Genomic DNA, 22,617 nt, shown 5'->3' on the forward strand with positions numbered 1-22,617 from the left:
ATCGTTTTCTTTATCAAGACACAGAACTATACCCATCCATTTTAAAGCTAATCTTTACTTATCCATGGGTAGAAGCAACAAATGATAACCTCTTAAAGCCAATAATATAGCAGGTCCTTGAATAACGTTTTGTTCAACGTCACATTGATAAGATGCTGTAGGAACTTAACTCTTGTTTATATCAGTTAGCTTGTGGTAAAATTGGTTTTGTTACACATCATTTCATTTCACTTAAAGTCACAGAACCTCTCAACTATGTTAAGTGAGCACTGCGTTTTGTTTGATTGCGTGAATTGCTCTGCTTAATGTTTCCTTATCACCACTAGAGCTGAATCTGCTTAATGTTGCAGGGTTGTAAATTGTTTAGTTCAATAGATATTTATTGGCTTTTTATTATTTAATAGACACTGTTCAAGAAGGCAGTGTAATGGGTAAGAGCATAGGCTTTGGAATTGTTCTAACAGTTACTAGCTGTGCCCATTATTTGCTCTAAGTTTCACTTAATAGTGGATAGTAATAATCCTGTGACTGTTAAATATTACATATAGAGCACTTAGTGTATTGTTACTATTTTTATAAGATAGTACTTTTATTCATGGATTTAGTCTGCTATATTTGCTTTGAAAGGTAGTGAATTTTATTAAATAATTACTTAACCATTTTAATCTACTTTTCTTTCTATCTCAAATACTGACTTTTCCTTTACCCTTTATAGACTCTTCTTTTCAGTGTTTGATATTACTGACTTATTTAGATATTTATGTCCATTTAATTTTCTCTTAGATGAAGAAAAGAAGATGGTCGAAGAAGTATTCAGTAATGCAATTGACTGCTTGTCGGATGAAGATAAAAAGCTCCCTCAGGTTTGTGTTTAATGTCACTAAGGTATGGATATTAATAGATAGCATATATTCATTTTGCATTTATTTCTTGTTTTTTTTACTATATCGCATTGTTTGCACACTGCAGTAAACATGTTGCATCAAGCACCGAAATAATGCCTTTATATTTTAAATTTCTGAAAAGGTGAGAAAAGGAAAGATTTGCTGCCTGAGGGAACTCTTCTCTGAAAGTTATTATGGTCTAGAAATTACTGCTTCTGTTCCTAATACTGTAAAATTACTAATGTTAGTTATAAGTCATTAAATTCCTTAAGGCTCCAGACAAAACAAGAGCACACACCTAATGAAAGTCATGTATATTTAGTGAGGAACATAATGTCCACTTTGCTTTAATATAGTGGCCTTTTCCTTTGTCTATTAGAATTGCCTGTGGAGTTCTGAAATACTCTTAATGCCTGGGTGTCACTGCCAGAGATTCTGACTTAATTGGTCTGATGTTTTATTATTATTTGAAACATATTATATGATGTTTGTTGTTATTCGGTTATTAGAATCTTTCAGAAGCTCTCCAGGGGTTTCTAATTTCTATCCAACTCTGAGAACTACTGCTTTAGTCCAATATAACATATGAAAGTTTTATTTTGTGTAAAGTTGGGAGGTCATAGTCTGCTTACAAATGATTGCTTTGATTATGAGTGCTTTATGCTAAGACTGCAATAGCATGTTTTCTGGTATTTAACATACTACTTAATATACAAAATTTATTGTAATTTTTTTCCCAGTTGAATTATTATATCTAAGGACTGAGCCATGTCTTAATACATCTTTGTTATCCTAGCATACTTCTAATAGAAGATATTTAATGGCATTTGGTATAGTGTTAAAGAGAATGAACTCTTCAATAATTCATTTGTTTTTAAATGGAGAACATATTTGTATTAAATATGCTTTATAGTTTGTTTTTGTTTTTGGTTTGGTTTGAATTGGCCGGTATTTAAGTTTATTTTGTGCAGATACAAACTTTGCCCTCATAACTTTTAATTTTTTTTGGAGGAGATGAAGGGATGCTGGAAATTTGAGGCAGCAAAACATTTATAAAGTTTATTTAAAACACGCATTTCATGTTTTTTCATAAAGGAAGCTAAAACAAATATATTGTTTTGAGTTTAATAACCTGTGGGATATGGCTTTGGTTTTTCCTTTTATTCTGAAAAGGTTATATAAAGTTTTTTAAAATAGAATTCTTTCTTGATTGTCTATTTTTCTTAATTTGATTGGTTTAACATTTTTAATTTCCTCTTTCCCCATCTCATTGTAAAATAAACTTTCCAATTGCAGGTTGAACATGTACTTCCTCTTTTGAAGCGGGGAATTGGTATTCACCATGGTGGTTTACTTCCTATTTTGAAAGAAACTATAGAAATTCTTTTTTCTGAAGGATTGATAAAGGTATGATTTTATTTTTATTTATTATGTCCTAGAATTGTGTGAACAGGTTGAAAATTATCTAGAAAACCGTTTATAGACAGGTTTATATTGTTTTGCTTTTTATTTTTAAAGCGGATAATATGGAATGACAGCTAATGAACTTGATTTTTATATATAATGTTACACAGGTTTCCCCCTCTATCCCAAGCTAGAAGGTTCCTATGAAGCTATTGTAAGCTAAAATGGCATAAATCAAAGAAGTAATTACCATTAATTTATATGGAAAATTTTTGAGTGTTTCCAGACGCAGTATTCAACACACAATGTCTTTATTTTGTTGACCGTCATCAAAACACTTAATTAGTAGGAGAGGGGAAATGGCATAGATGATAGAGGCTTCGTTCATTTCTCTTGCACCTATATCAAAGTTATGACAGAAACATGGAGCAAACAGCAAGTAAAGTTGCCTGGAATCTAGGTGAACAGAGCCCTACAGCTAGGGAGAGAAATAATTAATCAACTTGCAATAGTAGAAGGTAGTGGGTAAAGACATGAGGTTGCCAGGGCCCTAGCAATTGAGCAGGACAGAGGCCACGGCAGCAGCAGCTGCAGACACTTCTTTTTTTTATTATTATTATTATTTTTATTTATTTATTTTTTATGGTGACATTGGTTAACAAAATCCAATAAGTTTCAGCTGTATACTTTAACAGTAAGGCATATATATATATTTATTTACACTGTGTGTTCATCTTCCAGAGTTAGTTTTCTTTCTGTCACCACATATTTTACCCCCTCTACCCCATCTATCTCCCTCTTACCCCCTCCCCTCTGGTAACCACTAGTTTATTGTCCATGTCTATGAGTCTCTGTCCTGTTCATTTGTTTTTTTAGGTTTATATCCCACATATAAGTGATATGTGATTTTCAACTTTTTCTGTTTGGCTTATTTCGCTTAGCATGATTATCTCGAGGTCCATCCATGTTGTCGCAAATGGCAGTATTTCATCTCTTCTTATGGCTAAGTACTATCCCATTTTATATATGTACCACAGATTCTTTAGCCAGTCATCTATCGTAGGACGCTTCGGTTGCTTCCACGTCCTCACCACTATGAATAATACTGCTATGACCATCAGTGTGCAAATATCTTTTCGGATATGGGTTTTCAAGTGCAGACACTTCTTAAAGGGGCCATGTCTGCGAGCGGACTTTTGCATGATGGATCTGCTCACCTGAGAACCAGTGGCTGGTTGGCTGCATGGGAGCACCAGGGACTTAAACGGGGACACTGAATTGTCCAAGTGAAGGCTGGAGGCAAGGCTGTCTCCCCAACAGAAATGCCGGCGATATCTATTGTTCTTCTTTTGAGGCCTCCCCACCTCCCAGTGTGCGGATGCAGTGCCACTATAGCTGAGACTTCATCAAACAGGATAACCAAGGTCTCTCCACCCAGAGGATTACCTGAAACTCCGCCTCCCCCACCTCACAGCCCCACCCAAGCCATATCTAGCTGTATCCTCAGCAGGTCTGGTGCTTCTTGTTGAGCAGTGCCAAGACTCATACTGATGGCAGCTGGCCTTGGTTTCTGGTGTGGTTTCTTGAGGCAACTCTAAGCACAGCATCTGTGGATTGCTTGCTGAATCTTAGCAGGTGGCCTTGGAGGGGCACACACGGGGGCTAAACTTGGCCTGCAGCTGAACCCCTCTCAGGACTGTGCCACTAGACTCCTACTACACAAAGTCACACTAATAAGACCAGAAGACTTAGGAGCTTTTCTTAGGATATAGAAAGACTCAGAAAGACAACCAATATGGGAATACGAAGAAGCAGAAACCATATGAGAGAACAGAACAGAGATCCAGGAATAATGGAGTCAAGTAATCTAAAAGATGCAGAGTCCCAAACACTGGTTATAAAGATGCTCAATGAACTTAAGGGAAGTATAGGTGAATTCAATGAGAACTTTAACAAAGAGATTAAAAAAAAAAATGGAAATGGAAATTATAAAAGGGAACCAGCTGGAAATGAAGAACACAGGTGAGTATATTAGAGGGAATAAACAGGATAAAGAAGAGGATTGAACCACTGATACAAAGGACGGGGAAGCCAAGGACACTCAATCAGAATGGCAAGAAAAAAGAAGCCAAGACTATAATTTAAGGAGCCTATGGGACACAATTCAATGTAAAAATATCCATGTCATAGGGATACCTGAAGGAAAAGAAGAAGATGAAGAGCTATTTGAAGAAATAACGATGGAAAACTTCTCTCACCCACTAAAGGAAATAGACATACAACCCCAGGAAGCTCAGAGTCCCAAAAAAGATGAACACAAAGAGGCCCACACCAAGATATTATAATTAAAATACCAAAGGTTAAATACAAAAAATATTAAAAGCAGCAAGAGAAAAACAGTTATGTACAAGGAAGCAGCCATAAGATTGGCAGCTGATTTCTCAAAAGAAACTGCAGAACAGAAGGACTTGTACAAAAGAGTAAATGTGATGAAAACCCAGGATCTACAACCAAGAATACTTTATTCAGCAAAGCTATCATTTAGAGTCGAAGGACAGATCAAGAGCTTCTCAGACAAAAATAAACTAATTTATCAACACCAAGCCACTATTACAAGAAATGTTGGAGGAATTTCTTTAAGAAGAAAAGACATATATCAAAAACAGGAATAAAGAATGGTAATAACTACATTCCTATAATAAGTACCTCAAATGGAAAAGAATTAAGTGCTCCAGCCAAAAGATAGAGTTGCTGAATGGATAAGAAATAATGGATAAAAAACAAGACCCCTACTTATGCTGCCTACAAGAGACGCACTTCAGATTAAAAGACACACACAGACTAAAAGGAAGGGGATGGAAAAAGATAACTGCCTTGATGGACAGGGTATTGCACTGAATGAAATGGGTCAGATAGAGAAAGACAAATATTGCTTTATTTCATGTACATGTGGAATGTAAAGAACAAAATAACAATAAAAGCCAAAATAAACTCATAGACATAGAAGATATTTTGAGGGCTACTAGATGGAAGGGGTTTGGGGAGATGGCAGAAAAAAGGCAAAGAGATTAAGTACAAATAGATAGTTACAAAATAGACAAGGAGATATAAAGTGTAGCATAAAGAATATAGTTAATGTAATATGTAAGGAGAAAGGGGTACTAGATTTAGTGGGGTGATCACTTCATGAGTTACATAGTTCTCTAATCACTGCTGTACAACTAAAACATACATTATTGTATGCCAACTATAATTGAAGAAAAACTCATTGTACAATGTAAATTCGAGCAACTAATTGTTACGTTTCAATAAAGCTGGGGGGAAAAAAACGCTTAGTTACATCCAGTTTTGTGCTAAGTGTAACACCCTTACCAGTTCTCTTGGGCTTTTCTGTTTCATTTGGACACATCTTGCTAACAGATGCATAAAATAAACCAATATAAAACACACATGCTCATAGACACAGCTCAAAGCTCTGGTGCTTTTGCTGAGTATAGTTCCTGGATGGAGCTTGGCTGTGCCACTCTCACTGCTAGGGTGCATGTGGCCTCTATAATTGTTCACTGCAAAACAGATGCTGAATGGTGTTTTTGCCTTTCATCTTTTTTCATAATAGGAAAAATCCTCACTGGGTTTCTCTCGGTTAGCCGAAACAGATACTAATGAAGGTCTTTTGTAAAAGCAAAGCGATTTAACAATCTCGAAAAGCAGGGGTACCTGTACTTCATAAATTTGAGGCTGTAGATAAAATACCCTTTGTTTCCTTATATTTAAAGTAAGAAATGGTAACACTGTTGGATACAGTGTAGAATTTTATAAAAGATGCTATTATCAGAACTGAAGTTAATTCTGTAAGTGGATTCTTTTTTACATACAAATTAAAAGGATTAGTTTAGAGAGCTAAGAATTGCTGGTAGATTTACAAGAGAGCATTTTAGGATATTCTGGTTTTAAACCAAAGACGGTCTGATTTAATTTGAAAAATTATGTTGATGTCTATACCTAGAAATAGGATATTAAAAATTGGATACAACTTCAAAATGTGGTCATAAGTTTATATTGACTTATAAATTATTTTATGTTTAAAAATCAGGTTAGCATTTATAAAATTAGATTACAGATTTATCATGAGAACCTTAGTACAGAGTGGAATATTTAAAAGAAATATTCATTCTAAAGAACATACTTGAGGCATTTTAGATAAAGAATTGTTCACTAGTTATACCTGGATCCTGGTAAGGCCCTGTTGGTGTTCTCTAGATCGTATATTTTGTTAAAGCCCATTTTAAACAATCTTTTAAAAAATATATAAGTGAACTTATTGATTGTAAAATTCAAATAGAATAATTGTACATAAAGTATCATCATTCACTTCATGTCCTAGAAATTTCCACTAGCATACATACAAATAATACATTCTTTTTTTAAACAAAAAAATTGATAATACTACCTGCCTTGTTATTCAATTTTGTCACATGCGTAGCTCTTCATCCTTTTTAACAAATGAATAGCATTCTATTAAGTTGATGAAATACAGTATGTTTATCTTCTTTCTGCTTGATGAAAATTTAGATTATTTAATAGAACTTAAATGACTTGACTTGTACATATGCCTTTGTGTGTTTAAACCACACATAATTTTTTCGTGTAATAAAGTTTTTGTTGGTGAAGTCTTAGTGAACTTAAAGAGCCACTGATTCTGATCTCCCCTCACAGATCCTAAAGGTGTTTTTAACTGCTGCATCATGAGTAAGGAAACCAGGAAATGTGACTCTATTTAGAGAAATGTTCTAGAGCCTAATGATTTATCCATTAGAGAGTAGTAGTCTCTCCAGGTTACCACCACTGGAATTTAAGAAAGTATTTTTCTTGAATTAAAATTTTCTAGGATGCAAGAGATATTTAATAATACTTAAGAATTTTATATATAAAACTCTGAAATGTATCTGAGAATAGTACGTTGTCATAATTTTAGTATAGTCTCAACAGCTAATTTTAAAAATTAATGTTTGGTTATTATAAAACTAGATATTCATCTTAAAATACACGATTAATTGTATTTATTTATTTAGGCCTTATTTGCCACAGAGACTTTTGCTATGGGAATTAACATGCCAGCTAGAACTGTTTTATTTACAAATGCCCGAAAATTTGATGGGAAAGATTTCCGATGGGTAAGTAAAATAATTCAGATATTGAAATAACTTTTTAATTGTTTTATGTAAGGTGATTGTGACACATGTAAATCTTTCGAGATTTTCATTTCTAAATACTCAAGAACTTGTACCTGAGCTAATACAGGTTATCAAGGTTAAACTTCAGATTCTTCACATGTTTATCCTTTAGCCAAAAAAAAAAAAAAAATCAGCAAAAATAGACTCTTTTAAGTCAAAGAATTTGGTCTTAAGGGAGGGATTAAGTGTGCAAATGATTCCTAAAGGCTTTAAATATACATAGAATTTTCATTTCTTAAAGCTTAAGGTATTTAAAGCACATCTACTGTAGGCGGAGTTGCAGCTCACTATTGTACACTTCAGGTTTAAAATGGAGGTTTTCATAGGTTTGCACATACGTCTTTTCTAAGACAGAAGGAAAGAAAGTTGGGATAATAGGTGAAACTATTTTATTGTGGACTCTGAGAAGTATGTATAGGAAGGATAAAGTATAAGAAGGGTCGGAGAAGGCTTCATAGTGAAGGCAGTCCTTAAACTGAGCAATAATAGCAGGTGGGTATTTACTAGGCAGACATTGGAATATCACAGGGGTGAAAAGCAGGTTAGAAGGAGAGAGATTTCTAGCTTGAGTATCCAGTGCAAGCCAAAGTTTCACATCATCTGGCATTTGGAGAAAATTGTTAAGTAATCCACTATTCCTTAACATTTTATCTTTGAAAATGATTCTTTTCTGCTTACAGAAGTTTCTGGCAGTAGTTACTCATCAAATGATTGAAAAGTGCCCATGGTAGCATTGTAAAGGCAAATTTTTATTTTTATTTTAAAATGTATTGGATGCTATACAAAAGAGAAATATAAGTATAGGGAGATAGTGCCATTTCTCTTTAGAAATTTTTATATTGCCTTTAAAAATTTCTTGTAACGTAACTTTAAAATTGACCTTTCAAAAAATTAATTCAGTGTTTTTTAATTGCAAAACAGGTAAAAGTTTTTCATATGTTTTATATTTTAAATTAGTATAAAATTTAAAGTGCTTCATAATCTACCAGTTTAAAATTATTTAATTCTCGGGATAAAATTAATGCTACAAGAAAACAAGTAAATAAGTGTTTTGTGACTTTACATGCTCTTGGCATCTCATGGACTACAGGATAAGGATACAGAGTATAGTGGATAAATAAGAAAGCAACCTTTTCTTGAAGATTCAGGGTCATAATTATGAAATATAAAAATCATAATATGTCATGATGTAATGATGCCTTTGGGCCTTGTTGAGATTTTATCAGACTGCGATTTTGAAATATTCTTTTCTGATATTTTTTAGGATTTTTTTTTGTCATTTTTTCTGGCGCCTGCCTTGTTCCCAGGATGTTAGATTTGTTTTCGATGCTATCAGTTATATGCATTCTTGTAGCATAGTGGTTCATAACACTTCTTAAGTCATATATTTTTTGAGAAGCTGGAAACTGTGGATCCTTTCCACAGGAAAATAGTATACATGTACTTACAGATGAAACTTTGCCCAGTGTTCAGGTGGTTTATTTTCACCCTGAAAACCTGTATATAGGGGCCTTATTAACCTTTCTCCACTAGGTTTTTCTTAGTGATGAATGGACTCTACCAAACTCTAAGAACATATACTGTGAAAATAGGAGAGAATTTTGCTTTTTTTTTAAAAAAAAAGTTAATTTTAAGTAATCTCCTTCTATAAATTAAAATTTATTATCAAATTAGAATTAGTATGTAATAGAGTTTGCTTTCTTAGACTTTGCCGTTTTCTAGAATATCTAGCTTAAAGATATTTTTTATGACAGTGAATTGGCTGATACTTCCCTGTAGCTATGGTGGGTTTGATCATTTTAGACCTAAAATTTAAACAGTCTTAAATGTCTTTCATTTTTGAGTTTTTACTTATACTCTCCTAAAAGTTCATGTTTTTAATCATGTCTCCTTTTTTAGAATATAGAACTTGTGCTTGTATGTTTTATGATGAAAAAAAATTATGAATATTTTTTACCAGGTTTTTTCCTAAATGCAGAATTTTTAATTATGTTCATTCAGATTTCCTCGGGTGAATATATTCAAATGTCTGGTCGTGCTGGAAGAAGAGGAATGGATGATAGAGGAATTGTAATTCTTATGGTAGATGAAAAGATGAGCCCAACAATTGGAAAACAACTACTTAAGGTAACCAGGTTAAGATTTTGTGTCTTCACCAGGAATTTGAGAAAAATACTTCAGGAGCCACTTTGAAATTAGTTGTTAGTTTAGATGCCTTTCTAAGTACGATACTATCTGGGATTGAGAAGGTAGAAAAGGGTAGCTGCTCAAAGTGGTGGTATTTTGTACCCTGCTTTCTGTTCTCATAGGTGAAGAACAACTCATGTCATGTGAAGATACCCAGAGAGGGTGGAAATATTTACTTTGTCCTTCAAATTTAAGATAACGTTTATATCTCCTCCCTCTAATTGCTCTTCGCCTACCAGAACAGGAAGTAAGGAACACATCAGTATTTTGGGTAGTTACCTTCCTCTACCGTTGCAAGCCCAGGTAGCTTAATAAATGATTAATTCCATGATCTACCATTCTTTTTCAGTCTATCTATTAAACTTATTTTTTAAGCTTTATTTCAAATCAGCCTGTTCATTTTTCTTGCTTAGTACTTGTGTTTTGGATTATCTAAAATTTTTATTCTTTTGTTTTAAAGAGCTTCTCAAGAAAGTTCAACTTGTTTTTCTAGTCCTCTCCCAATAGTAAGAAATTATTAAGAAAAATCCCTAGAGAAAACTGTTAATAAGATAGGAAACTTAACATTAATTAAAAATATAAAATTAGCTGAGAGCTCATTAGCTATTTTAAATTAAAGCTTCAAAACACATTAAGACATACATAGGTCAGTGTCTCTTTGAAGTAGACTGTGCTCAACTTTTAAAACGTGAGAATCACATGGAGAATTTGAGATACAGGTTTGGGGGAAGCCTGGTATGCCAAAGCAAACATAGGTAAAGGTATTTTTGTTTTGTATGTTTTCGTATGAGTGAAGATGAAGCTTGTTTGTACATATTCATAGTGATCATATGATGTTTTATTTTTAAAGATTAATACTTAGAAACCTACTTTTAAACATCTATGTAACTTTAGTACTTCATGTAAGGTAAATAACAAGACTGAAATTTTACATTTTTATTCTTTTTTAAAAATTGTATGAGATAAACAGTTTTTCTTTCCTTGTCCTCTGTATAGAAAGAATTGAATCAGGTTGTCAAATTGTAGCAGGTAATAATATTTTAATGACAGCATCTGGTTCCATTAGTACAGATTTTTCATTCCATTTATTTCCCTGGATTTGGTACTGTATAAGTGTAAATTTCTGTCTCCTTTCATTTAATTAAAAAACATTTAAAAAATTTTATTGTGCAAAGAACACATGAGATTTATCCTCTTAACAAATTTTTAAGTTGTACATTATGTCATTCTTGTCTATAGATAACAGTGTTGTACAGCAGATCTCTAGAGCTTATTTATCTTCCTTGACCGAAACCACATTGCTTTTTGATTAGTAATTCCCCATTTACCTCTCCCCTCAGTGTCTGGCAACCATCTCATTCTTTGCTTCCATGACTTTGACTGTTTTAGATTCCCCTTATAAGTGGAACCATGCGGTATTTATCTTTCTGTGATTGGCTTATTTCACTTAGCATAAGGTCCTCAGAGTTCATCTACATGGCATATTGCAGAATTTCTTTTTAAAGGATCAGTAGTATTCCATTGTATGTATGTACCGCATTTTCTTTTTTCATCTATTGATGGATATTTAGGTCATTTCCACATTTTGGCTGTTGTGAATAGTACTGCACTGAACTATTTAATATCTTGATTTCAGTTCTTTTGGGTAAATACCCAGAAGTGGGATTGCTGGATCAAATGTGACAAGGGTTCTCATTTATCCATTTTTAAAAGTAACTTTTTAAGACAGCTTTATCGAAGTATAATTCACATATCATACAATTTACTCATTTTTATGGTTTAAATATTTACAATTTTGTCACCATTACAATTTGAGGACATTTTCATCAACCTTAACCCTGTATCCATTAACAGTCACTCCCCATTTCCTCCTAAGCTCTTCTCCTTTCCCCCAAGCCCTTGGCAAACCACTAATCTACTTTGTTTTTGTAGATTTGCTTCTTATAGACATTTCATATAAATGGAAACATACAATAATGTGACCTTTTGTATCTGGCTTCTTTCAGTTAGGCTACTGTTTTCAAGATTCATCCATATTTTAACATATATAAGTACTTTATTTTTTGATGAATAATACTCCATTGTATGGCTGTCACATTTTATATATCCATTCATCAATGAATGGACGTTTGGGTTATTTTCGTTCTTTGGCTATTGTGAATAACGATGTCATGCTGTGAACAGTTGTTTACAAGTTTTTGTGTGAGTATGATTTTATTTCTCTTGGGTATATACCTAAGAGTGAAATTGCTGGGTCATATCGTAATTCTATATTTAACCTTTTGAGGCCAGTCTGTTTTTTTCTCAGCAGCAGTACCATTTTACATTCTCACCAGCAATGAATGAGTGTTCTGATTTCTCTACATTCTAGCCAACACTTGTTATTTTAATTTATAACCTTTCTGTCCTTTTAATTTATAACCATTCTACTGAGTATGAAGTGTACCTTTCACTTACCACTGCCATCACCTCATGTATTTACCATGTGTATATGTGTGTGAGTGAGTGAGTGTGTGTGTGTGTGTGAGAGAGAGAGAGAGAGAGAGGTAGGAGGTAGGGAAATTATTACATTATTTTCCATTCTGTTTCATGGGGAGAAAATAAAATTTGGTATGACCTAAATTTCAGTACTTAAATAGTCATTTATTACTGCTGAATAAGGTGTTATATCACAGTAGAATTATGTTTTGGCATGTCTGACAGCAGCATGCCAAATAAATTGGAGGGGAAGTTGAAACCAGAATAGTTAGGATAATAGTTATAATAATCTAGATAAGATTGATGAAACTCTCAAATGATGTCAGTGATAAACAAAAGAACTAATCGTAAGATATATCAAGGAAAAAATATATAACAGATGATTAATTAAAAGGGACAAAGCAAAAGAAACAAAACTCCTAAATTGGAACTTAAATGAGTAATCTTATTAACCATTAATCAAATGGATAATCTCACTAGTCATTAATATGTGTAAGAGGGAAGCTCAAGTCAGGAATGGGAAAGAACAAGAGAGAAATTTTGTTTTAGTATAACCATATTATTTAGCACCCATATCAGGGTACTCTTGTGAGAATGAAAGAGGATGCTTTAAATAATTATATCAGAACCACAGGTGTAAATTGGGACTATCCTGGGCTCACTTGGATACAATGTCAGAATACCATGTCGAGATTCAGGTGACCAAGAATTCAGATTGGTATATTCTGTAGAAGTTAGTTGAGAATATAGAAGCAGAGCTTGAGGTTAGAGATAAACATTTGTAATACTGAAGCTCCAAATTTCTTAGAGGAGGAAATAATAGAAAAGAAAAATAACAGATAACAGAAAAGTAAAGGTTGGGTCTATTTGTATAATAATGAAGTGGTTGAAGTTGTCTTTAATTTCTCTCTTCCCCAAGAATGTGGTTTTTCATACTAATGTATCTCCCTTTGGCCCTATTTCAAGGAAAGTAGGTAAAAATCAAGGTTTTAAGGACTTATTATCCCCTTAGGGTGAGCGGCTCTTGATTTGCCCTACACATTGGGCGTGGGGGCCAGAAAATGTAATCCTGTCAAATGCATAGAAGGCACACAGAGCTACATACTGGTAAATAGTATTTTAACTATTACTATCCTACTTAGTAGGTTTGTTTTTTTCCCTTCACTTTCCAAAGACAACTATTTTATCACTTTGTATTGGTCATTTTAAAGGAAAGAACTTAATAACATTTCTATAGTGTTCCTTAACATAGAGTTAAATTATAAAGCAATTTAACAGGTTAAAAATATTTGTGTAAATTTATTCAAATAACCTAAAACATTGACTTTTTTTTTCTGTCTTAGGGCTCAGCTGATCCTCTAAATAGTGCTTTTCATTTGACCTACAACATGGTTTTGAACTTACTACGTGTAGAAGAAATCAATCCTGAATACATGTTGGAAAAATCCTTCTACCAGTTTCAGCATTATAGAGCAATTCCCGGAGTAGTAGAGAGTAGGTATAAAATTACCATAACAGAGCCTCATTTATCTAGGAGACTAAATAGCAAAATTATAGCATTATTGTTTTGGCCATTGTTTTTGTTGGTTTTCTTTTCTCATAAGCTAAATCTTGGTCCTTATATAAAGTAAGAACTGCACTCTGGTCATTGTAACCAATTAGGACATTTTCAAGTGAAAGTAAGAAAACCCTTTCAGGACACCTTTCTAATAGTTGATTCAAATTTAGTATATTTTATTGTTAAAGACACATAGCATGATAACTAATGTTCATGAATAATGATACAATAAAAAGCTTGGCATATTAAAAAATGTTTTTTAGCTTCAGGTATACAGTACATTGGTTAGACATTTACATAGTTTATGAAATAATCCCCCCAATTACTCTCTCACCCATCTGACGCTATACATAGCCATTACAATACTAATGACTACATACATTTCCTGTGCTTTACTCTACATTTTTGTGACTTTTTTAACTACTAATTTATACTTTTCTCTGCATCCTTGCCAACACTTGCCGTTTTTTGATTTATTGATGATTACCATTCTGACAGGTATGAGATGATAGCTCATTGTGGTTTTAATTTGCATTTCTCTGATGATTAGTGATCTTGAGCATCCTTTCACATGTCTGTTGGCCATCTGTATTTCCTCTTTGGAGAAATGCCTATTCAGATCTTCTGCCCATTTGCTGATTGAATTATTAGCTTGTTGTTGAGTTGTGTGTGTTCTTTATAAGTTTTGGATGTTGACCCCTTATTAGATGTATCATAGGCTGATGTCTGCTCCCATTCCATAAGTTGTCTTTTCCTTTTGTTGATGGTTTCCTTTGCTGGGCAAAAACTTTGTAGTTTGATGTAGTCCCATTTGTTTATTTTTTCCGGTATGTTAAAATTTGACTTCAAAGAGGCATGGATATCTTAGTCTTGCCCTTTCACTCTTTCTCATTGTAAAAGAATGCCATAGAATAAGTTTATAATAAGTTTATGGATGATTAAGGAAATATAATACTTTAACTTGGATTTGAGTTCGGTTCTTTTATTAGAATTTCTAGCTTCTAATATTAAAATAATGCTTTCTAAAGACCAGAAAGTAAGTGTTCTGTAATAATTACATTTAAGTCGAATTGTGTATTGATTCTTATCTTAGAGGATATTGTGGCTGATCATTATGTAGAGCTGATTAAATCTAAAATAGAGGCAAAGATTAAAAATATTGGTTTGGGTAAATCTTATAAAAATGCATAGTCATTATGAAAGAAAAAAACACCAGAAAATTCAGCAAAGATACAGAGGAACATGAAAATCATTTGTAATCTCACATAGAGATAGCCGTACAACTGTTAACTTGTAGTTCCTCCATCTTTTTTGTTTCCCATGCGACTACTTATTTTAAAGGCAGGATCAAATATGCAGTTTCTGTAATAGTAATGATGATGCTTATAATTGCTATCATTTGTTAAATATTTCCCCTATGCCTAGCCTTGCGTTAAATGCATTACATTCACTAGCTCACTGATTCTGGCTTTTAAAACTTAATTTCAGGTATCCTTCAAAAGTTTGACTTTTAGTGATTACATAATATTTCCATTTTATAAATGTACTACGATAAACAGTAAAGGCAAATTTGAGATACCTTTCTAATAAGTGTGGAATAGAACACTTTCAATCAATTTTTATGTACCTGCAAGTAAAGGAGGTATAGTAACGTACCTTAAGGAAAAAGGTTTAAAACATTTGAGTGAGTTAAAATCTTTTTTTTTTTTTGATAGATCATAATTATTTCCTCTTTCCTTAATTTCTCCAGTTTTAATTAAGAGAGCTTCTTCATTACAAACTATAGATCTGGAAGGAGCTTTGGCATCATTTTACAGATTTTTTTCCTCAGCCATGCTGTTTTTATTAAGGCATAGGCCATCTTTTTTAATAGGATGAGAATAGATGTAACTTCTCTGACTGAAAAAAACAAGGATGAAAAAAGTAATTAAAAAAAGAGCTGGCTGGTTTTAAGGCTATCTTTACTTAATTTCCACAAGCAAAGCTATTGAATTTTTAAAACACACCTTATAAAATTAATGGCCTATGTATATTTTTAGATCATACTACTTTTTAAAATTTTCTTTTATTTAATGCCATTTATCGTGGTTATAAACTATGGCTTTAGCAAAGAGAAAGCTTTAAAGATATGATTCTAGGCTCAGAGAATTTTATTTTTAAATTCTCGCAAAAACGTATATGATAATAGAATAAAAAACGATATCAACAAGATATCGCAATAAAAGTATATAATAGAATAAAAAACGGTATCAAGATTTTATTACATCGTGAATTTGGGTTTGAATTAAGGAGGTATTGAAATCAAATTAGTACTGAAGAAGGATATCCATTAATTTTACCTCATAGAAATTTCAGATAGTGTCATTGAAACAAATGTAAGATTACAAGCTAGCTTAATAGTTTAAATAAAAAATAATTAAACTTTAAAATATTCCTCCTAGGCAATTGGCAGTAGGTCATACATGACTAGAATAATTACACATACATGCATAGCTGGCAGTGTAGAGACTGAATAATAACCAAGAGAAAGAGGCTGCAAATTGGGGTACCTACCTTTGCTTTTTTCCCTCTTCTTTATAAAAGTAATGTATTCTCAAAATCAGTCAATTACTTTTTCAACTTCACTTCATATTATTCTTTTGTAATTCATAGAAAATATCCCAGATACAGTGGAAGATAGATTGAGAACTCCAAGTGTTTTCCCATTTATTTAAAGCCCTTTTATGACTAGCTAGGCTCAGATTGTTCAATATAACTTGACCAAGAGTCAGCTACCCACTCTGTGAACTTAATTAAACATTACTACCATTTCTCCATCCCCTGTCCTATCTCCTCAAGCCCCAGCTGCTACTGTTATTCAGTGTAGTTCTGATTGACTTACCTTTTAAAAAGTTTGTGAGTAACATAATCTTTGACCCCTGAAGTTTCTATTATACACTTGAATCTTCTTGCAATTGAATAATCCCTGCATTTCTCTACTTCTGTTTTTAAAGAAGCAAGATCTGATATTCTAACTTTTAAAAACCAGTAAACAAGACTATATATTAAAAATATAATAGACTTTTAATGGAAGAGGTAGGAATTTAAGTGATGAAAGATATAATTGATGAGAGAATTGCAACACTTTTAGTAGAGTTTGCAGGGCTAAGTGGTGTGAAGAAGGAGCATACAGTGTAAGAGGAGACGGTTAGAGGTGATAGGAGCTATCCTCTGTGTGTTTAAGTGCAGAGCACATCTCAAATGCAGTTTATTTCCATTTTCATTTATTACTACAAAGGGTATAATTCCTTTTGCTGTTGATACTACAAGAACCATTTCAAGAGCCCTGGTATTTTATTCACTACCTTAAATATGCCAGAATTAAAATGTAGACTGTTACCTTTGGAAGTATGTACTTTATTTTACAAATAAAATGTTTTGGGTTTTTTTTTTAAATAATAAAGTAAATGTCTGGCATACATGAGATGTTTCCATTTTGATTTACTGAATCCACAGTAGATTTCCCAGCCATAAGAGTTAAACTTCCAGGATTTTATTGTTCCTCTACTGAAAAGAGAATTTCAGTCTTAACCTTTTTATTTAGTTTTATTAATAATTATAATGCTATGGTTAATAGCAAGAGCTGTGTAGGTAGACATTTATTTGCATCAAAACTGCCTGAGTCATAGTTTGCTCTTCTGTGCAATTGAGATAATATCTAGTTCATCCAATTCATAAGAATTAAATGAGATAATTTATATTAAATGCTCAGTAAGTACTTGTTTAAATTATTGGTAGTATTGTCATATAAGTAAAGCCATTTAAATTTTTACCTGTTTTAAAATTTGCCCAGTACTGGGAGTAGCAATCCTTTTTGCCATCTCCCACAGGTCCCATCTATTTTACATGTTATTTGATAGGAATATAGCTTTGGAACCATTGCTTCTCCTCTCTCTCAAAATGAGGAGGTTGGTTGCAAACTGTCTTTAAAAGTTTATGGAAATATCTGACATTCTGTTTTCTAAGATACTGAGGCTTTCCTATGGTGGGACAGTGTAGTAAAATGAACTTTTTTTTTTTTTTTTTTTGCTTTGAAATGAACTTTTTATGCTGAGGGTCCTCTTTGCTTGGAGAGGAAGAGATAATCCTTAATTTGGAGAAAAAGGAGGCAGCACCTAAATTTCTGGAGTAGTACATAGCTATAGTTAGAGTCATAGACACAATATGGCTTCTCAGACTTTTGACTTATTAGGTTAAGTGGTCTGAGCACAGAAGTGATTTGGAATGTGGAGGATCAGGTTAGTATTTAAGCATCCAAGCAGATGTCTATCATCTCTTCATAAACAACTTCTGAGAGTGCTTGGTTAGTGTTCCACTGATTTCTGCAAACAGTATTACTTTGTACCTTTAACTGGGACAGCAGGGTTAGCATTTCTGTGTATTTCTGTTAGTTTTCCTTCTCATATAACTTCTTATTGACTTTAGTCTATCAAATATTTTTATCATTTTTTAATTGTCTCTTTTTCTGATAATGTTTATTAACATAATATGTGCTGTTAATAAAAGCTTTCTAGTCTTTAGTGAATGGGTACAGTTCCTGTAAGAAGTCATGCAGTTCATTTAAAAATAACCAGGATTATGCAGTATGCCTAACAGAGTGCAGAAAACAAGAAGTATGAGAGAGCAGTCTGTGAGAAGGTTGAAGATCATAATAAAAATAATAATACAGTAGTAATATCCTTCCTGAATATTTATTATGTACTATACTGTTAGCTTCGTACTTTCCATATTTTTTGTCAGTTTTTAACTGTAGCCTTGTGGGGTGTGGGTACTATTATCATCTTTATCTTGGGGATAAAGAAATTGAATCACGGATTAAATAGAAGAGTTTGCTCAATGGAATAGAATTGAGAGTCCAGAAATAAACCCATGTATCTATGGTCAGTTGATTTTCAACAAATGCTACTGGGACAACAGCATAGTCACATGCAAAAGAATTAGGTTGGACCCTTATCTCACACCATATACAAAAATTAGCTGAAATTGGATGAAAGTCCTAAATATAAGAACTGAAACCATAAGACAGAAGAAAACATAGGTGTAAATCTTTATAACCTTGGCTTTGGCAGTTGTTTCCTAGATAAGACACCAAAAGCACAAGCAATAAAAGAAAATAAATACGATTTTGTCAAAAATAAAAACTTGTGTACTTCAGTAGACACCAACAATAAAGTAAGAAGAAAACCCACAGAATGGAAGAAAATATTTGCAAATCACATATCTGATAAGGATCTAGTATCCAGAATATATAAGGAACTCTTACAACTCAACAACAAAAAGACAATCTGATTTAAATGGGCAAATGATACGAATAGACATTTCTCCAAAGAAGATAAGCAGTTTGCAAACAAGCATATGAAAAGATGTTCAACATCATTAGTTATTAGGGAATTGGAAATCATAACCACACTGAGATACCACTTCACACTCACTAGGATGGATATTTTTTTTAAAAGTTATTAACAAAATGGTGTGGTCATGTGAGGACTAGTTTGGCATTTCCTCAGCCGATTAAATACAGAATTATCATAAAACCCAACAGTTTAAAAAAAAATTTGGATATATAATCAAAAGAATTGAAAATATGCTCAGATAAAAACTTGTATGTGAATGTTCATAGCAGCACTATTCACAGTGGTCAAAAAGTGGAAGTAGTCTAAATGTCAATTAGAAACATAAACAAAATGGTATACCCATATAATGGAAGAAGATTATTCAATCATAAAAAGGAGTGAAGTACTGATACATTCCACAACATGGACGAACCTTGAAAACATTATGCTAAACTAAGTAAGCCAAACATGTAAGTCTACATATTGTATGATTTCATGTGTATGAAATATCTAGAATAGGTAGATCTATATAGATAGAAAGCAGACAAAGGTTGCTTAGGGACTAGGGAAGGGGATGAGGAGTGTTTGCTTAATGGGTATGGAATTTCCTTTTGGAGTAGTGAAAGTATTCTAGAACTGGATGGTGGTAGTGATTGCTTACACTGTAAAAGTACTAGATGTTATTAATGGTGAATTTTATGTATATTCTACGCCAGTAAAAATAGTGTTTATTCATAGTGGGATAGATGCATAATAGAATGAGTGAGGAAGGGAGGTCAGCAATAGATAAAAGAATTGGAGCAGGGAATGTCATCATAGATGGCTAGATTAAGTTAAGGGGACAGTTGCTGAAAGAGACTACTGTTTTGGCTGCTGAGTGTAGAGATAACTGGTTGAATTGCCTCTCCTCAGTTTTAGAAACCTAATCCCAGTGGTGGTGGAAGCTGATGTCATTAGCAAACTAGATTCTTGCTGAGAGTTATAGTAGCAATTTATGTAGGTCCAAAATAGTGCTGTCCAATAAAACTTTCTGCAGTAGTGGATATGTTCTGTGTCTGCATTCAAGTATAGAAGTCAGTAGCTGTTGAACATTTGAAATGGTGCTAGTGTAGTTGAACTAAATATTTTATTTTAATTTAAATAATCACATATGGCTAGAGTCTACTGGCTAAAGAGCTGACGTAGAACATTCTATCACTTAAAGTTTATAGGACCAGTGCTATGTTGAACAGTGTAGGTCTAGAATTCCCAGAGATAATCCCCTCACCCCTGTCCATAGCAGAGAATTAACTTACCAGGTTAGTTAATTAACTTACCAGGTTACCACTGCTAGTTGAGACTCATGTTGAGGATTTACAATTACTGAGTTGGAGAACTGCAGGAAGAAATAAAGAAGGTGAACCTTAATGGAGAAAGGTGAAACTAAACAACATGCTTTATGGTCATTTCTGAAACTCTTCCTCAAAACTTCCAATCTGTGCAAACTGACTTTGCTCCTTACAATTGTAGTGGGAAAAAGATGTATCTTCAGTATTATTTACATAAGGTGTATAATTTTTTTGATGTCGTACATGTATTTTATTTACAGAGGTAAAGAACTCAGAAGAACAGTATAATAAAATAGTAATACCAAATGAAGAAAGTGTAGTCATCTATTATAAGATTAGACAGCAGCTTGCCAAACTGGGTAAAGAAATTGAAGAATATATTCACAAACCAAAATATTGCTTACCATTTCTACAACCAGGTCGTTTGGTAAAGGTATGTTATTTTTTTCATAAAATATTTGGGTATTTTAATATTTAATTTTTGGAGAATCTTTTTTTTTTTTTTCGGTACAATGCTTATTACTGCCACAGTAGTTAATCTGTTAATTACATTGTTTTACCAGTTTCCCTTGGCACTGGTTAAGGAGTTGTCATGTGAAGAAGGCTTTTTAATCTCCACTGATTTTTCATTTGGGAGATAAGGTGGGGGGAAGTAGACAATTTGGGAATTAAGATATAAATTATTTCTAGTTATAAAATCTAAAACTACAGGCAGTTTTATTTTAAAATAAGGTAGTTTTAAGTCCAGGATGAATTCATTAGCTATAAAATATGAAAGACTTAGCTGTTCTAAGAACAAAGACATCATATCATTTTTAACATTTATTTGCTAGTTATAGCTGTTCTAGGACCTATGAAATTTGGCAGTAATTTTTTTTTTCTTGTAGGCTTAATATCTTTTTCCCTGAGTTTAGGAGTGATCTTTCAAAAAATACTTTATCAGGAAAACTCAAAAAGTTTTGTTGCCTGTAATGTGGGAATGGAAGTCTGAAATTGCCTTTTAGACATAAATGTTCTTGTTTATGTGCTTCCTTTCAGGTAAAGAATGAAGGAGATGATTTTGGCTGGGGAGTAGTGGTGAATTTCTCAAAAAAGTCAAATGTTAAGGTAAACCATTGTCCTTAAAGTAGAATTTTATTTAAATTGTTAGTGAAATGTTTTTTCAGACTCATGAAATTGATCAAAGTAGAAATAATATCACCTTTAGAAAAGCTGTAATAAATTTTGCCATAAGGAATTAATTTTTTGAATAATCTTAAAATTTGTCCTTTAAGGATATAGTTATTTTCCTAACAAGAACAACAAATTTTATTTTCATGACAGTTTTCATTTCTTCTCTTCGTTTATCAGTCCTTTTTATAATTTTACTCTTTAAATTAAATATTAGAAAAAATTACTTCTGACACTGAAAATTAGAATTTTGATTCATGTATACATTAGAGATTTGAAGAAAAGAAATTTAGAGAACTGCCCAATTTTACTTATTCTCTCTAAATGAAGGCAATAATAAAGTTGATTTTGGTCATTTATATAAATATGTTGAAAAGATTACTTATATATAAAATAAGGATGATTTCGTGAATTTGTTAGAGTTTATCTTGAAATTAAATCAGCCATCCTGTCTATTATATTTTCTTTAGCTACAGTAGGCACCAGCTTGTTATCTGCAAATATGTGACCTCAAGCAAGACATATATCTCCATGCATAGTTTTTCTTATCTTTAAAATGAAGGCTTTGCACAAGGTGACATCTGTGCTTAAGGTTGACCATTTCATGATTTTGTCATTAACTTCTTTGTCCCACCTGTGTGTGAAGGCAATTAAAAATTAAGCTTTGGGATTGAAAGTTAGTCCTGAAATATGTAAATAAACTTTGAGATACCAAAGCTGAGAAATACAATTAAGTTCATAGGTTTGTGATAGGTGTTTCGATAAATGATCGATGATTAATCCCACTGAAGAACTTCTTAAGCATATTTAGTTTGTTACCATTTCAGTAAATTATCATCTTGATTAGTAATTATTAATTTACAGGATTTTTTTTAAGTATTACCTCATTTGATCCCAGTTTAACAAGCATTCATTGACCACAGACACAAAGTCCCTGTGCTCACATATTTGGCAAGCAGGCAGTATATGATAAATACTTCAGTAAAGATGAAAGTAAAGAGC

At 32.7% G+C, this 22,617-nt stretch overlaps 1 protein-coding gene across 1 annotated transcript in view; it reads left to right on the forward strand.

Moving 5' to 3' along the window:
• MTREX (Mtr4 exosome RNA helicase) overlaps window positions 1-22,617 on the forward strand; it is a 77,640-nt gene that overhangs the window by 23,585 nt on the left and 31,438 nt on the right. Inside the window, exons 12-18 of the mRNA XM_006912466.3 lie at window positions 784-863; window positions 2,181-2,291; window positions 7,361-7,462; window positions 9,524-9,649; window positions 13,531-13,681; window positions 20,706-20,878; window positions 21,484-21,552. Coding sequence (XP_006912528.1) covers window positions 784-863; window positions 2,181-2,291; window positions 7,361-7,462; window positions 9,524-9,649; window positions 13,531-13,681; window positions 20,706-20,878; window positions 21,484-21,552 — 812 coding nt within the window. The remainder of the gene's footprint in view (window positions 1-783; window positions 864-2,180; window positions 2,292-7,360; window positions 7,463-9,523; window positions 9,650-13,530; window positions 13,682-20,705; window positions 20,879-21,483; window positions 21,553-22,617) is intronic.

Source organism: Pteropus alecto, unplaced genomic scaffold (genome assembly GCF_000325575.1).
Source record: "Pteropus alecto unplaced genomic scaffold, ASM32557v1 scaffold73, whole genome shotgun sequence".
NCBI classification, from domain to species: domain Eukaryota; kingdom Metazoa; phylum Chordata; class Mammalia; order Chiroptera; family Pteropodidae; genus Pteropus; species Pteropus alecto.